This window comes from Catharus ustulatus, chromosome 9 (genome assembly GCF_009819885.2).
Source record: "Catharus ustulatus isolate bCatUst1 chromosome 9, bCatUst1.pri.v2, whole genome shotgun sequence".
Classification (NCBI taxonomy): domain Eukaryota; kingdom Metazoa; phylum Chordata; class Aves; order Passeriformes; family Turdidae; genus Catharus; species Catharus ustulatus.
In genome coordinates, this window is record NC_046229.1 from 29,179,496 (window position 1) to 29,198,258 (window position 18,763).

At 42.4% G+C, this 18,763-nt stretch overlaps 1 protein-coding gene across 1 annotated transcript in view; it reads right to left on the reverse strand.

Annotated features, from left to right (window-relative positions):
• Positions 1 to 18,763, reverse strand: part of TEDC1 (tubulin epsilon and delta complex 1) — a 69,544-nt gene that overhangs the window by 28,817 nt on the left and 21,964 nt on the right. The window contains exon 5 of the mRNA XM_033067604.2: positions 14,441 to 14,539. Within this exon, the coding sequence (XP_032923495.1) occupies positions 14,441 to 14,539 (99 nt within the window). The remainder of the gene's footprint in view (positions 1 to 14,440; positions 14,540 to 18,763) is intronic.

Consider the following 18,763-nt stretch of genomic DNA (forward strand, 5'->3'; position numbering starts at 1 on the left):
CTTTGGCTGAGAGCTCCTTAATTTCAAAATTACAATAATTTGGAGGGAGGAGGTTTACATTGCCCATTTCAAGAGAGGCTCCTGCCTTTCTTAACAAACACCTGTCTTTAAACCAAGACTCAACAGGAGGCCAAAGCTGGATCTTCTCAGCATCCACAAGTGTAACTTGTATGTTGTTTAAACATATTTGCAATTACTCCTGTAGAGATATTAATCTCTTTCGTATTATTTACCACCATATTAGAAAAATCATTAGTGCCTGTAGACCGTTATGGAAATCAATATTTAATAAATTTGCAGCATAATGCACCCTTTTCACAGGCTCAGTTCCAGAGAGCTCCCTGCAACAAGTGTTTAATCTCCGATGCCCACAGCTCATAATTCAACTACCACAGCACTGGCAAAACTATTTTTAATCAAAACTTGCTCTGCCTAAATGTTCAGAAAATCATTTTATTGTTAGTCAGACAAAAAAAAAAAAAAAAAAAAAAAAAAAGGTCTTTCAGCAATAAATTCGGTTTCTTGGCTTGGAGACAAAACACTGCTAATTCATCACTGTTCACATGTCTGCAGACAAGAAACTTGCACTGGGCTCCTGAGCCCTGCAAACCTCACCCAAATGCCAACAAATGCCAACAAATGCCAACATCTCTGGAGAATTACCCAAGGCTTGAGACAGGGCTGGCTTAGCAGGAAAGCTTATGTGCAGAAATTAAAAACTAGACTATTCAATGATTGTTTAATAGGGAATGGCTTTATTCAATGTGCATTTGGGTAATCTGAATTCTAGTTCTGAGTATCTCACAAGCACAGGAGAAAAGCTAAGTAGAGAAGGTAGTTCCAAAAAATTCAAAGAAAAGGGGTAAACATTCATGGAAGTTACACCATTTATGGTACCAGAAGTAAACCATAACTGGGATTAAGGTTTTAGAGACCTAACTCAGCACTAGATGAAACAAAAAAAAAAAAAATCAACACATCTCTACCAATACAAAACTCCCTTAACTGTAAAACCTGCAGACCTTGGCTAATGAGAACCTCTCAGGCTGATTTTTTACGTTTAAATTTGGTTTAAAATGGCACACACAGTCCAAAGTGAACTTTGGCAAGGCTAAATTCTGAGACCCCCTTCAGCAAAAGAAACTGAGAAAATCTCAGTATCACAAGCATCTCAGGCTGGGACAAAAACAACACTGTAGGTGGACACACTCAGTGCTCCAAGTTTCAGTTCCACATTGTGATTTTTCCAGAAGCAAAGCTGGTTTAAGACATTGCCACACACCCCTTGAAGGCTAAAACAAATATAAACAGGCCTGAAAAGCAGAAAGTCACGCTAGAGTAGTGTGAAATACAAGCAGTTGAAGAGCACAAACCTACAGAACAATAAGCAGCCTCTAGGCACAAGGCAAAGAAAGACCTTCTCTAATTTCTCTGCTTTGAAATATCACTGAGAGCCAAGATCTGAAAGGCTCTTGGAAAACACAAGTGGATGAGAATTTCTTCCAGCACCAGAATTTCTATCCCCCAGAGGGACCTTGACCAACACCCCAGCAGGGACAGGAAAAGACCTCTGGCTCCAGAAAATGGTATTTCTGTGTGTGCTGAGCACCACCCCTTCTGGAATTGTAATGCTGGGAGGGGGTGAGGTGGGGGTTGTGCTGCAAGGGAAAGCAGGGCTTGAATCTTGTGCAGAGGACACAATACATAAAATACAAAACACAACAGTTTTGGGTGCAGGAGATCATTCCAGATGCCTGGATATGTGCAAAATCTCCAACACCTAAACCAAAATACCTGACTTTTCCATCCAGCAAGGCCAGTTTTATACCACCACAGCTCCAACTCCAACTGAGCTATCTCAGTTTTACACTGCTGAGAGCAGAAAAATCAAAGCACTAGTTTAAAACTTAAGTGACAAAGATCATCGTTATAAAACGTAACTGCTATTTGTGGAGGGATTCAGAAAACAGCTGTTTAAAATGCAACTGGGAGAAAATGATATTTCAAACAAACAGAATGGGGCATTTGGCAGAGAAAAATTGTATTGCAGCTTTCACATTGATAGGCAGTGAACTGGGAGGTATTAATGGCATTCATTTGCAGAGGAATGGGTCAATGAAGGGACAGCTTGGCATTTTCCCCATGGAAATTTATTAAAACATGGAAAAAAATACCAGGAAAAAGAAGCCTGAAGTTTTATACTTCAACAGCCAAGATCAATATATGTAAGATTGAAAAAAGTACACATTTTCATCCCCTAAAGGTACCAGTGATTTTGGGTGCCTAACCTGGCATCCCTGAAGAGCCAAATTTTCAGGCAGTACTAAGTACCTCTAGCTCAGTAAAGCACATCCAGCAGATACCAAAAATCACAATTTACTTTAGAGAAATCTCAGCTAGAGGATTTCAAAGAAAAGCATCAAATTGTATCACAGTACTGCCTGACAGCTGTTATTATTGTACTGCCAACCAAAACCCCCATGCAGCTGATGTCAAAAAAAGACCATTATTCTTTTGCTTTTATTCAGACTGTTTCTGTACCCAGAACAAAGCATTATGCATACTCATTTTTTCCTTTCCTCTCCCCCTGTATACTTGCCCATTTCCCCGTATTTTTAACAGACAATTAATTTAAAAATTGATTCAATATGTGGATTAGCCTAAGATTGCAATTTGATATGAGTACAGTTCCTCCCAGCCTAGCTCTCTGACAAGCCATCACAGACTATTTGTGCATGCAGGTATCTTCACACATTTTAAAATGTGTTACTGACTAGACAAACTACTAATTTAAAGTCTGCTAGAGTTCCTCATGTCAATTAATTTCTCTTGCTAGTCTCTTTCACACTCCTTTAAATTAAGCAACAGACTTTAAAAAGAACCACAAATCCAAAATCTCTTGCAAAATATGAGTAACAGCTGATTTTATAACTCTATTTCCTTGGCTATTTAAAAAAACAAAAATACCTGCCAGTAGAGCTGAGTTAACATTATGAGCCAACTGCACACAAAGTTTAATTTTACAAGGCTATAAAAACAGCTCTGCCAGTGTCTCCTCACGATCTGAGCTGCATTCTCACATCCAGTTCAGTTCAGCTCTCCAGCAGCAGTTCAGTTGTGGCCAAAGCCATTGCAATATATGAATTTAACTGTGCTCTGCTTCTTTCATGAGCAGTGGGGTTGGAGAATGCAGTGGTCCTGTCCTGCTTGAACTTCTGCATGGGTTAAGTGAATTTTTGATTCAGAGGTGGGTGCAGCACAACACAAGGCTCCAGTTAGGGATCACAAGATCATCATAGCTCTGGGGCACTTCAGGATCAGCCCTCACCAACAGCTGCAGTTTGGCACAAAAGAAGAGTGAGAAGTCTTTTCTGTCACAAGCTGATAACTCATTTCTCTTTGGCATGAAAACAACAACAGTGTACCCTCCACTGGCAGCTCTGCACTTTCTAGTGGCTACTGCCAGCTTTAAGGCACAATTCAAGAGATGAGTCAGGAGTTTTAAAGTTCCTCACCCAAACTTTTTTTTTTCCCTCATATTTAATTTGTTCCTTCAGGATCCAGTAGCCCACGTAAGATCCACTAGGTTACACCAGCAAGACCTTTTCTGATTCCATCACCAAAATCTCTCAGCAAGTAAGGCACTCTCCCTCTGAGGTGTCCTCTGACAAAGTTAGGAGGCAGCCCAGCATGACCAGGGGGTTTGGAGGTGGATACCAGACACACTTCTCACCACACCAGCCTCAGCTGGTCAGTGGCAATTCCATCTTCAGCTTACTGTGTGATTCTGGTCCAGCTTTTGCTGTAGCACTGGATGGGACCCCAGTGGCTGCCTGTCCTCCCTGTGCTGACCCAAAGCATCACCTGAGCTGCACTGCTTGCTCCCCACGCTGGATTTATAGCACTTCCACCAGGAAAAGGAAAAAAAATATAAAATCAAATGCCAGCTGATGACAAAATACCTCAGCCTTGTCTCTCCAGCTTATTAATTCCAGCTGCACTGTCTCAGGTGGAATTATATTATAGTATATCACTGTCACTGTCACTGTCACAGCATTCAAATTATGCTAAGTATGGCATAAAACAAGCAAAAGCACAAAAGCAGCAGTGAAGCTCAGTGTTATTCTGTCACTGCTGCTGGCAACCACAGGCACGTGCTCACATCAGTGCAGAATGTATATACTGTGTTCCAGAGACACCTTCCTTTCCTGGGCTGGAGGACTCTAACATATTGCTGCTACACAGTCCAACAATTTATGGAGTCCATGATAAACCACTGCATCATTTTTCAAGGTCCAAGAACTCTATAAGCTTGGTCAGTAAAATGTACTAAGCAATAAGTCATCCCCAAAAAAATGGTGATGGCAACTACAGAACTGCAGCTCTATTAACTCCTTTTTTTTTTGTATGGATAAGTTTAGCTGAAAGCAATATTAGTGACAAACTGCAGCCTGGGGAAATTTTCAGATCAAGGTAATAATGCTATGAGGTAGAATGATTTGCTTTAGTGTTGCTATATAATGCTGCCAGTTCCCTCCAACTGGACACTAACTGCAGCCAGAGGCCACCTTGCTTAAAAAAATATCTAAAGAAATATATTAGCACTAAACCTGTCTGAAGTAATAAAAAAAAAAAAACCCAGAGCATCCTTCCCAAGAAGGGGCACTGGGAAAGTGAAATTGGGTAAAAAGTCCAACAGCTAAATGATTCATGGCTGATGATATGTGAGCTGAAGGAGCTGCTCTCATGCTAACACTGCTGAACCACACAGGTGGGAAGGAACCTCTGGAGGCTCTAAACCAATCTCCTGCTCAAAGTAAGGTGCTCAGGGCTCAGCCCAGCAAGTCCTGGACCCCAACACCACAGATGTCACCCCTTCTCTGGGATCACTTCGTGGTAATTTTTTCCTGTTTTACCCAGGCAGAATTTCTCATGTTCCAACCTGTGCCTGCTGTCCCAGGGCACCTCTGAGAAGGGTTTGGTCTGTGCTCCAGCTCTGCCCACCTCAGGGTCTCACTGGGTTTGCTCCTGGTCCTTGTGCTGGGACAGGGACACTGAACACCCAGGCTTAGCAGAGGGGCAGGACTCACCTTTGCTGCCTGGGCACACTGCTGGCTCCTGGGCACCCCTGTGTCCCCCTGAGCCCCCAGGTGCTGCTGAAGGGCACAGGCTGACCCCACAGTGACCACTAACAGCCAAACAGTTTCCTCCAGTGCCACCACTCCCTTCTGCAACCAATGTGGCCACGAGGCTGTCAGGATTGTCCTTTAGTGATACACAAACTCTCTGTGCCTTCCTGCCTTTCCCAAAGCTCCTTAATGACAATCCCTGCCTCCTCCTGGCACGGGATACCCCACACTGCTTTGAAAGAGAAGCAGCAGCAGCATCTGAGGGGACTGAAGTGCCTGTCCCAGAGCAGGTGGATCTGAACCAGCTGGGAGCAGCAGGCATCAGAGCAGCTGAAACCATCTGATGCCACAGCCACTTGCAGGGAAGGAGAATTGTTTTGATCATATTCACCTTTTGAGATTTAAAGCAGTTTAGCTCCTGCAGAGGCTCCTTTGAGGAAGAGTCATTCATACATTTCTAGCCTCTCCAATCTGCCACAATTAACTCTCCTCTTTCCTGTCAAGCCTAAACATCCACTCTGACCTCCACCTACCTCATGGCTCTGGACAGTGCTTGTCCATCTTCCAGACATGATGTGGAAGCCAAGCCTGCTGCTTCTGGCAGGTGAGTAAAAAATAAAACCTCCAGCAGCAGCACTGGGATGAGCAGGGAGGGTAGGAGAGGAATTCCTCACCCAAGACAACTGGCCCACTGCCTGCCCCACAAGGAGACCACACAAAGTATTCAAAGTCATTTGTATTAAAACCTTTTTTCAGCCTTCCCTTCTAAAATTGATTTGAGTCTGCAAACTCCCAGTATACATTATCTCACACAATTTGACTGCTCCTGCTTCCACAGTGCACAGCAGGCTGGAGATTTCCAATATTTCCCTTTCTTCAGAAGGATCAGGAACTTGGCTATAAGCAGACACTGTCTAAAAGCAGCTTTGAAGCCATTTGACCTCTGTAATTCTTCCTGATTTTACTCAGATGACAAGGGTTGAATCTGTTCTGCCTCATTTTTGCAAATGAGTACCTGGATCCACGTTTCCAAGAGGTTTTAATAACTCCTACAGCAAACCATGTTTTATGTGTGAGAAATGTCAGGAAACGAAGTGAAAACCATTTGCCTGCAGCATTTCGGAAGGAAGATGACATGGCAGCCTACCCTCTCCTCCTGTAAAGTGAATCATTAAAAAAGGCAGGAATTATATTCTTTGTACCTGCCATGTAGCACAGGGTGGGCAGCACATGCTGTCACTGACAGCTCCTTTGCTTTCTTAGCACTTACTCCTGCCTTGCAATGAAATGTGAGGAAGAAAAATCATATCCGAATTGCCCAGTGTTCTTTGGATTTCTGCTTTAAATTGTTTTCTCAGTTGCCACTCTCCTGTTCTACAGGAAATTCATGAGAGTCACCCCTTTTGTAAGGCAGTACCCACTGCTGCTCAGAACTGTGGGGAGGGGTTCCCATGCACACAGGCAGAAGGAACAAAACCCAGCAGTGCTTTTCCCAATCCCAACAGCCTGCAGTGTGACAAGCTTCAAACCAACAGCCCTCTCACAGAAAAGCAACAAGCTGTAACTATTCTGAATTTTAAAGGTGATCAAGGCAGCCCCACTAAGAAAACACAACACTTCAAGGGACTGTGTTGAGCATCTTCACACATAGATAAACGTGGATTTCCAGCAGAGCTTCTCCTCCCTGGGGGCTCTGGAACTGCACCCATCCCAGCACAGCACCACAGCAGCCACTCTGCTCCTGACATTACACCACCAAAACACCAGAGACAGCCAGAGAGAAAGAATAAACCTTCCAACCAAAACAACCCAGGGAAGTTTAAAGCCATTTCTTGCTCCACCATGCATCTGAGTGATGCCAGGGCACCAAGGAGAAAGCAGCAGCCCAGCAGTGTCTGTCAGGGTCAGAAAAGGGCTGCCTACACTCCTGGTCATAGAGCAGCATCAAGGATATATTTCCTTTTAGCCTGCAGGTGACCTTCACATTAAACCCATCCTTCCAACCTCCTCTGAACAGCCATCATCACAATTCCAGCTCTCTGCACCCTTCAGCTCCCTCAAGTTTTCTTGTGTCAGCCTCCAGGCCTCCTGCATTTAGGTGCTGGAGTCCCATCTATAATGCAACACATCATCAGATCTGCTCTCCTCTGCAATATTAATGCCAGCTCCCATGTTCTTTCTCACCAACCTGACTACCAAGCATGTAAAATGTCTAAAGTAACTGTGGCTGGAAGGGCAACACAAAACATTAAAGTCATTTAACAGGAGGGAAAAAAGCATTTGCCTTTCACTGGCAGTGCTGCTCAGAGCACATGGCACTGAGCGTGTTTTACACCTCTAATGCACAGCCCAGCAGGATCAATGCTAAAGTTGGAAACTGCAGCATTCAAAGTTAAAAAGTGCCAGAATTCAAGCTGCCTGAACAACACTAATTTGACCCTCCCATGTGCAGAAGGGCTAGAATTATGCAACCAAAATGTTTCCCTTTGTAGTCTGTCTCACCAAGGGCACAGATTGGCTGGTGCTCACTCCACATGCTATTCCTCTTCCTTTCAAATGGCATATTACTCTGTTTGTTCTTCAGAGGGAAGCCACAGCCTTATTTGTCACACATCATTCAAACCCCATTCTACAGGCAGGATTTTTATCTTGAAGATAAACAAGTTATCTTCCCTAATGACCCATGTGAGACAAGATAATAGCATTGCTGCCGTGCTGCAAATGGGAAATGAAAACAAGGAGATGTAAGTAAAATGCTTCCATTGCTTTTGGGTGCCTTAACTGAGACTTCCAAGACATGATTTTCAGGAAGTTTAGAAGTTACTAAAGCCCTTCATGGAAACATCTACCCAGCATAGCTCAACAACTTGCACAGCCCACCATGGGAAGTTCAGTTTAAGCAATTTATTGAGGGTAACTTGAGAATCCAAAGGCACAGAAGTGTGGCAGCACTCCAGCACCAAGGCCAACTGCCTCAGTTGCTAAGGCTTCCTTCCTCTCCCAATTTTTGTTGTGAATTCTTTCAGATCAGAGCTACCTTGCTTCCACAATGCCCTCATTCAGGCCACTTCTCCATGAGCCTCTCCCAGCCCCTGACTTCAGCCAGAGGAAAAAAGTTCTTCCCTAATCCATCCTATCCCTTCCACATTCCCTGTGCTCTTCGATGAATAATGCTGGAATGGTTTAGTAAAAGCAAGTTAAAGACAGCAAGAGAGGAAAACACTTTAAAAGGACAAAGCATTTGCTATTTTTATCCCAAGTGCTGTGGTGAGCGTAATTATGCAAATTCAAAAAACTTGTCATAATTGACCTTTTCAAAACACGTGTGTCCATGGGCCTAACATACAATTCTTTGGTGAACCTTGAAATTTATTAAAGGTCAGCAGCTCTAAAACTTAATTTCATTTAATCACTGAAGAACTTATTTAGCATACAGCCATCACCAATCAAGGAAAAACAAACTCACTTAGAAACAGGTAAAATTTGGATGCATTGGACTAGCAAAACCTGTAGCTCTAAAAAGCTGTTAAAAAAAATTTTAAAAATGTTCTTGCTACAGAACTTAGCAGTTCAGCTGTTGTCCTGAAAATGTGATAATGCCAAAATCCAACAGTTCAGGTCCATCTGAAGCCCTGAAAGCAGATCTGGTAAATAGTCAGAAGTCACAACAAAAGCCCCAGTGCAGCTACTTTTATGCTATATTATTTTTTACACAGGAGCCATTTGAGAAATTTTAATGGTTTTTGGTTTTTTCTTCCAGAAAAGTAAAACATGATGACAAACAGGCAAAGCTGCCCTTAATTGGAACAGGAGCTACTACACAAAATACTGATCCCATTCCAAATGACAGAACTATGGCTTTTACCAAGGGAATGAAACAATAAACAGATAAAAAAGCTGAGGGCCAGACCAAACAGAATTAGTTGCCAGAGCAGCACAGAAGATCATGAATCTATGACAATTTACACCAATGAAAGCAGATTGTCCTTGAAGCTCAAGGTCATTTTTTCACTAAACACCCAATCTTTTTTCTGGAATTTACATGCAGTACAAGCCTTTGTTTCCTGACTTAAATCTTCTGCCCAGCAGCATCACAGTCTATAGGATGAATGTCATTTTTTTCCATTGGTGTCTACACTCTGAGAAATGTGTTGCTTGAACTGCTTCTTGTACACCAGATGGAAGGACATTATAAAATATCAGATGGCTCCCTAACAGGCTCTTTGAAATTCAAATAAGGTCACATATCCTTCACCTCACCATACAAGACCACAACAGGGTTGATTACAGAAATACCAGCACAGGTCTGTGTCAAATCAATAACGTGACACGGTGTCAGGCTTATCACAGGGGTTTCACTGTTTATTTTCATTTAGTGCCTGTCATCACCAGTAACATTCCAGGAAGTCCCAAACACAAGGACACCAAATATAGCTTGGGACACAGCAGCTGGGGCTGTCCTGCCACAGATATTCCACTTCCAACCAAGAGGGTGAACAACCTGGGGTGCATTTCTGGAGATAACACAACAGCACAGGGATTATTCAGCAGCCAGACAAATAACCCAGGTTAGCTGACAGAGCTGGCTTTTGCAGCTCTGCCCCCACACACATTCCAGTTTTGCCTGGAAAGGTTGATTTGGAACAGAGATTGGACAGAGCAAAAGGAATAAAACAGGTATTTATTGAAAGGATCCACCTTGGGCAGTCGTAGAGTCTGGCCAGGGCTACACCCAAATCAAATCCAAGCTGGATCCTGGTCATGAGTTTTACACATTCATAAGGTTTGGTTCATTTATATATTGGGGTCAATTATCCAAGCACAGCTTCAGGCTATGAAGTCTCAGCCCCTGCCTTGCCCCCTTTCCCTCACTGTTTCTGCTTTTTGGGTACCAGTTGTCCTTGACTCTCCAGCTAGAAAGGAATTGTTTTGTCCAACTCCCCTGTGAAGAGAACTTGCTAACAGCTAATATAAAGTTTCAGAGTTACACACTAAGCAGCAGAGATTGTGAAAAATATAAAAGTTAAAACCCAAGGCATCACCAGGAGGTGGTGCTGTCCCTTGCAGGCACTGAAATCACTGGTTTCTCCTTGCAGATAAAAACTTCAGCAGATACAAGGCACTTTATGCAAGTGCACAGCCCCTGACTCCAAGACTCAGCTTTCATGAAAAAGCAACTGTTAAATGCACATTCAAATGCAATTCTGAGATTCCAAGTCTACCAGCTCCTAATGTTTCCAATATGAATGCACTTGCTCAGGAAAGAACAGCAGCTCTTTAGTGCTCTGCACGAATTCAAACCACGGGCTATTACTCACAGAGAATAAACCTGCTGTGCCACCCATCTGTAACAGCCATCTGGGACAGATGTTTGAAATGGAAACTGCCATAAGATTTAGGGTTCACTGTCACCCCACCTCCCATCTCAATCAGTTACCCCTTGAATGACCCAATAGGAAATTACGGATCCCACCTGGCTGAAGGAAGCAATACAGATACTTCACATTGGTGTCCTTTCCTGATAAACCAACATTTATCCTTTCCTGACAAACCAAATTTATCCTTTCCTGATAAGCCAGCAGTGCAGAAAGCAGATCAGTGCCATGCCTGTACCATCCTATCCCATCCCACCCAACCCCTGCTGCTTGGATCTTTTATGGGCATAGAATTGACCAAATATTAGGTATGCAAAGTCAGACAGACTTTGTTTGCTCCCATTTACTTGCTACCAAGAACCTCAGTTTCTTAAGCCAAATAAATCACCTTTAAAACATGTTAATGATCAAACATAAACATTCTTCATAAAATTCTGAAACAAAATTATTGGCTATTCATGTCCAAGTTCTATAAATTTCACTGCATGTCCATCTGGCAGACAGCTGCATTATTTATTTGCTGTCACACTCAGTAAATTGATTTACTGGCATTTAAAGGTGTCATCTTTACTCATTACAATTTCAGTGATCACTCCAGCACTGCCAACATTGCACCAATGACCTGAGTTTCAACTTTTAATCTCTCCTAAGATTGAATTCCACATGCAAAGCAGTACATGAAGAGACAGAGGAAACTGAAGGACTAAGGTGCTTTGATTTCAAGTTCATTGATCTCTACACAGTAATAATTTGGTAAGAAATTTAATTTAATGACTCAAGTGCAACATACACTTTTTTGAGCCCAAGGTAGACTTCAGAACTGGCAGCACTGCTGTGCAGAATCAAGAGAAGTGGACTTGATAGACAAGAAAGAGGAATGAGGCCATGTCCAGCAGTACCCATCAGCTTGGAAAATGCATCAGAACCCAAGAGACTCGAGGTGCTCTGCACTATATTCTAGGACATTAAGTGATCAGGGCAAGAGATTTTCAAGAAAAGCTGCAATGACCCCCCCAAGCTGCCTGATTTGTGTGCTCCAGCACAGCCTCAGGCAGACAGCTCCAGAACTATCCCCACTGACCCAGGCACTCCTGTGCTTCTACTGGAAACTGAATTCCAGCTCAAATAACACCACTGACAGCCCCAGGCAGCACAGGAGTCAAGCAGAGCAGTGAGCTGCAGCTCACAGCCACACACATATATATAACCACAGCCAAACTGCAGGAAAAGTTGGAGTTTTGATCATGCCTCACTAGAGAAAAACATAATTAAAACCATTAGGTTTGGAAAACTTCCAGCCCTATGAATCTGCCAAAGACATTTATGATGATAGAAGAATAATAATGTCCAGTAATATCCCTGGACATAAAAGCACTAAAAGTGTTTTATAGTCAAAAACCCAAGGAAAGAACATTTTAAATAAGTTAATATGCATCTTCTATAGAAAAGGAGCAAGCGTGACTTTTACATCTCATAAAGTGGAGCCTGACTTCACAGCTATCTGTATCCTATCACACTTTTCCTGTCAGACTAAACATCTCTTGTTTGGATGCAAACAGAGCAACTCCTCTCTCAGGGTATTTTTGATGAAAATGAACTCGAGGCTTAAAAAAGCAGAGCCCGAGTCCCTTCTGTGACAGCAAATTTCTGATCCTGCAACCCACTTTGCATGGCTAGGCTTTGAAGGGTACCCAGGATGAGAGGGAATTCATAACCCCATCCACCAAGAGGGGTGCATTACAGTGAAGCATATTGACATGCTTGCTCTTTTTATTGATCCACGCAGCAGGCTCTTACTTGAGGTAACATTCAGAGAAATGTCTCATTTACTTGAAAAGGAAAAAAAACCAATTTCACAGTTTTTGGAGAAAACATTTGGCAGAGTGCTGCCATCTGCACCAATATTTGAAAACCAAGCCATTCAAATGCTCATAATTTACTTAATCTTAGCAAGATATTTGGAAATTAGATGCTTTTTATTACATTTTTCCAAAGCAGCATCACTTTGCATATTGAGTATTAGATCCATCTGGAAAAGTGACACTCAAAACAACAAAGCCTTTTCAAGCCCATACCACCTTGTTATACCAAGCTCTTCATACAGACTGAACATATGACTTCCAGAAGCTACTTTTGGGAAATAAGAGTAAGGGCAGACAAAATCTACAAAGAATGTTCAGATGGTGACCATAACAATTATAAGGCTCTCAGAAGCATCTAAACTCAAGTGTTGTGATGACTTCCTGCAATTTCTCCTCTTTATTTTGGAATCAGGCACAAGAGAGCAGCTTAGAACTCCTTTCTTGAATATGTTTGAGAGCTTTAAGAGGTTCAGAATTTCACAGCTGGTTGTACTGACAAATAATTCCAGTTTTGGATCAGTCTGAGCAGTAAGCGACATAAGAAAGGAATTTCCAACACACAGACACTGGGGCTGGAGCCTGTTTGGGACTGCACCTGTCAGAGCCCAGAAACTGAGACAGACTGAGGCCACTTGTAGTTTATTTAAAGAAAACATCTTCTGTCACCCTGCCTCTCAGTCATCACCCTGGTTTTGTTTCATGTATTTGCTGTTCAAGCCTGGGAAAGGTGGAATTTTTAGTTAAAATTGTTGATTTTAACTAAACAACACAGCTGCCCACTAAACCTTCTTGACTACAGCACTCTGACCTAATATAGAAAAACTCCTTCCATTTTATCCTGAGCCTCCCCTGAACAGAACACCTGGAGCAAGCATAAGGAAAGGGAGCAGAAAGCAAGAAAAAAACCTCCTGGAATGATTCATTACCAAAGCAGCCAAAACCAAATGCCAAGAGCATCATTAAGCTTTATTGCAACAGATCAATGACACACTCAGGGTAAGGCTTTGGGAAAAAAGGTCATTGCAAAGTCCCTCTGCACAGCCTGGAAGTTTCTAATAGCAGCCTGCCAGACCTTTACAGGCATTTGCTAAGATCTGGAGGACCACAGACTTCAGAGCAAGGTGCTGCTGTGAAGCACAGGTGAAAAAGAAATCTCAAGGTGACTTAAGGCCATTTGCTTCAGAAAAAAAAAAATTGTTTTCCAGAAAAATATTCTATACAGATGAATCTTACCAAGAGTTTGGATATGAACTGTTCATCCAAGAAATGCTCAGCAATGAAAGATTAAGGTGCACTTTACTTTAGGAGCTTTGACCATAAAACTATCCTCCCACCTTCAAATCTACTTTCCTGAATTTCTTTGTGTGGAATATTTACAATGCCCGCTTTCATTCTTAAGCAAACAGCAGAAAGACTATCTTCTTTGAGCAAACAGGTCTGGACAGACTGCAGAAATTTGCCAAATATTGATTTTGTTAGGGATGAGCTTGAAATTTCCATCTTGTTTCAGTTGCACACTGAATGAACTTTTAGAAAGCGATTTTTTAAAACAAATGTATTATACTGCATTAAAAGAAGTGAATTAAACTATTTCAGATAATGAACTGAAACACCTATGATAACTGAGTAATTGAGAGCAGTAGGAATTTATCCTTCAGGGTAAAACAGAACACTGGGGAAAATGATGCTGTCCTGAGAGGTTGTGTCTTGCTCAGGCAGGGCCACAGGCAGACACTGCACCTGACAGATGTGGTTATTGACAGGACACAACAGCAAATCAGCCAACTTCTCTGGAGTGTTTTATTCTACAAGTCTTTCCTCCAGGGTCCCTTTCAGTAGGGTTTCTTCCCACTCCTTGTCTATCAGGTTTTATAAAACTTACCCTGATACCTTTGGGCTTATGCTCTATCAAACCAGATTTGGTGAATACAAATAAGTGAAGAAACTGAAAATTCAATATATAAGCCCTTATTTCTGCTGGAAACTAAGTTTAAAAAATGTTATAAGGAATGCAGTCTTCACAATGTTCGTGTAAAGCATCCTGAGCATCCAAGAGTTACAGCAGAAGCATTACCTGCTTGTACTTCTCTGGTTGTCTAGTGAGATCTGTTTCTGTGACAGAAAAATGCCCAAGGTTCTGGTCCATGTGGGAGCCACTTGTGAATAAATGGATCTGGAACAGATTGATTCAAAAGGTATTTGTCAGTGCAAGGAGCAGATCATGAACATCATTAACATCATTAACTACCACCCAACAGCTGCAGGGTGATGTGACCAGTGGGTACAAACCCTTTCCCAAGGGACATGCACAAGTGTGAGTATTGCCAGAATGGACAGGATGAACCTGCACACAACCACCTCCCAAAATGGTCCAGCCTTGCCAGAACCACGTGCAGGAATTGCAACCACTGCTGCCACAGTAAAATTGTCTTGAAGTCTTTTTCCTTGCAGTACACATGGTCTGGTGCATGGCATGAAAGGAGAAACCATTTACTCAGATAGCAGCAGTCTTAACTGAGCTAAAGTATACTCTCAGAACAATTTTTGTTCCTTCCTTTTAAGTAGAAAATGCCACCTAGTTACAGTAAGGTTCTCTTTTGCTGCTCTACACTGTTGGCTTTTGCTTACCAAGACCTTGTCCCAGCTGCACTGGTGATAGTATCATCAATTACTTCATGAAGAAGCTTCCCAAGTTAGTCAAGGGAACAATAAAAAGCAATTCCTCCTATTCAGAGCTCATCCCTTTGTTACTGTAATAACTGCAGCTGCCAAATAAGATAGCAGTGCACATTTGTCAGACAATCACTCATATTTCATTAATATTTCTACCAGAAGACAGAGAATGTTTCCTGCTTTTCTTCCTTTATTCTAATACGAACTTTATCACACACTTGGGTATTGACAACTATTTTAAAGTTGACAGGCACTGGGTAATTATCAACCCTTCCTTGAAACTCTGGAATATTTTAGCGTTCCTTTCCCAAAACTCGCTGCTGGTGACAACCATCTGTCACATGTGCAGAGCTCTGCGAGTTTAAAAATAAAAGAGCACCTCCCCACACAATGTTCTCCCTTTCCACTTGCCACTCCTCTCTCTCCCTGCTGCATTCTTGTGTAACTCTGGCTGCCAAACCTTGGGGCCCCCAGCACCAGCAGTGAAATCTCAGCCCCTTTTCCAAGGCAGGTGGCAGCAGCATCCCTGGGTAAAGCCCAAAACAAACACAGCAAAGCTGGAACAGCAGAGGAGTGAGGTGTTCCCCTGAGACCAGACTGGATGGATACCAAAATAATCCACTATTTGTACTTTTGCTATCTCTGATAACTGCTAGAAGGTAAATAAGGCTTAAAGAGGGGAAGAGCACCAAAGCAGGAGTAGCAGGTGAGAGGGTGAGAGACAGAACATGCACAGCTGCTGCTCCCTGGCACTGGAATCCCCAGTGAGGTGGGGGCAGGTCTGATTTAACTCACACCAACCTTTGTGCACAGCCCCCCACACCCAGCACCACTTCTGGGCAGTTTCCAGCACCAATTCCCAAATGTCCTTGAGCTCAGAACAAGCTGCCCTCCCTGCAGAGTGCCTAATTCACCTAGAGAAGATGGAAAGGGGGCTTGCTCATGGTTCACACACATTTGCATGAGAGGAAAAAATTGTGCTGCATTAAATAATGTGGTTCAGAGATCTAAAGGCAAATTCACCTTGGGGAAAAAAGCTAAGGTTTTCAAACCAAACAACCAAAATATAAACAAACAAGGTAGCAATTCCCAGAGTAACATGGTAGATTTTTCATGTCAAGATACAGATGCATCCAACAATTGCAGTTTAGCTCACTCATAAATTACTGACAATGAGGTAATTACCCAGCACCAGTCCCTGCCCTCTATTATTCAGAGATCAAGACTTTGTCCTTGTCCCTTTGCTCTTACTACCTCAGATACAGAGATACAACCCAGCCAATCCACTGCACTACATCTTATTTTATGTTGTTGATCTTAGAGGGGACACAAGAAACCACTCCACTCACAGGTGGTAATTCCCAGTGCTGCTCTGCATTCTTACTGACAATACAACTCTTGCTCTTAGTTTCCAAGCATATTGAAACCATTATCACTGCTCTACCATGATCTGATAATTCCAATTATGTTAAACTCTTCTTCTATCATCGAGAATTCCATTTAATATAATTTTATTCTTACTAACCTATACACACAGCCCATAATCAGATATTCACCTGTTAAAAAAAAAAAAAAAAAACAAACAACATCTCTGAACCTGATCTAACCGTCCACTACTTCAGGATGGAAGATAGCTGAAAGTACCCCCAGGAAATCCATCACCTGTTTTTTATAATATGCCAATTGTGGCACAGTGCATTTAACAGAGCCCCCCAAAAATAATAGTTTCAAACTCTATAGGTTCCTGTTTTGCTGAAACTATGCAAGGGCTCTCACATCTTTTAAGGCAAAGACTAAATAAAAACAACTGCTCTCTCCTATGGATTCAAGGGGGATCAAAACCCAGGCAATTGACAGAACAAAAAAAAAGAAAGAGAACAGAAGGAAGCAAGAGACGTGCCTTACACAGTAATTCATTCTCCACGTTCCCATGTATTTGAAGGCATACCAGGTAAATATGTACCACTGAGAATTTGGAGGGAATTAGAATGGTATTACCACATTATACTTTCAAAGCCAGCCAACCTGGCCGTGTTGAGAAGCCATTAAAATGTTATTCAACAGCTCATAGCCTCGGGCTGCAAAATTCCTCAGAAACAGAGAGGTTAAGATTTCCCTCAGGAAGCCTTCCTCCTACAGCAGGACCTGTGTGCTTCTGTAAGCTCCAACATGCCTTCTGGGAGCTGAAGGCACTGCAAAGCACTCATCAGAGCAGTCAGCAAAGAGAACGGCCAGGCAGGGCCACCCAACCAGCAATTCCCAGCACAGGACCAGCTGTAGCTCCAGGGAGGCTTCCTTCTCTTGGGGACTGCAGAACTTCATCCCATCCACCTCAGGCAGGACAGAGCAGACAGAGGACACAGCAATATTTGTACTGAAAGATGCAGAGTGGAAGGAAGAGCAGTCATCCTCTGAGTGAGAAGATTTTCAAATAGAAAAGATGGCATTTTAGAGCCTGTGTGAGTCACAGAATGAAATCTGCAGAAGTGTCGCCACTAGTTGACACAAATTACAGCTCCTGATCAGCAGTAAATAAGATTGGTCCACAGCTGAGACACATAACCTGGTATGTTATAAACAGAGCCAGTAAAAGCTGTAATTATCATTTTGTAGAGAAAGCCCTCAGTAAATCTGTCAGCATAATTAAAAAACCTAACACTCATTAGCCTCTTGCATACCGTGTTTATGCTTTATTAGAGGAAAGCAGCAGCTCATATAGAGGTCACACTGGGGCAGCTCAGGCTTCTAGCACACAGAATAGTTAAAAAGTTTGGAAATTAATGCAGTAGTAAAAGCAATTTCTCTAGAAAGAGTCAGGAAATATCAATTATTGTTTATACAGCTGTTAAATTGTGGAAGTATGTCATATTTTGTGTTACTGTAAATGCTAACACTAAGGTGGCTCTGTAATGAAGTCCTTCCAAAGCCACATTTACCTTTCCATTCTCCTACCTTTAATTCAGACTAAAATATAAATCAGAGCACTGCACTTTATTACAGCTCTGAAGAGAACTCCCACAGCCAAACACAATATCAGTGTGGGTTCACATGTGAAGGAACCAGGCTCAGTTCCCCCCTCCTTTGTGCACCCCATGGTGGCAGCTCTGACTGTGACAATCACCACCAGCACCAGTTCAGCCCAGCAGTGACTGCTGGAGAAGGCACTAATGACAGCTTTGGGAAACTGCATGAACAGAGACACAATTCACCCTCCTACTTATTCCTCCAGATTCTGGAAATCATGGCCCAGCATAACCTGCAGCATAACTAACTGCTGGATCCCAGAAATCTGGGAGTTTTGAGCTTTCTGGCACTGACCCCCACTTAAAGTCACTGGTGTGTAGTTGGAATAGAAGTGTGTGATTTCACATGGTGATGGTTTGGAATTTGGGGTTTTTATAATATTTTGGGTGTTGTTTCCTTTCTGTGTTCTTCCTTCCTCTTCATGATTTCAGGTAATAGTTTCTGGCTGGATAGTTAGCAGTGAACTGCAGGTCACAGGTGTTTGGTTATTGGGTAAAAGTATCAATAATATAGGTGTTAATTCTCTATTGGACTGTTTAGCTTTAAAAGACCTTGTAGCTAGCCAGATTCAGCTCCATTTTGCTCACTTTTAGCTGGTAGCTGGAAGTGTTGCAGAACTTTCTGTACTTTAGATAAGATTTAATAAACAACCAAGCCCGAACATGAGAAATTCTTCTCCTTCGTGTTTTTAATCCTGACT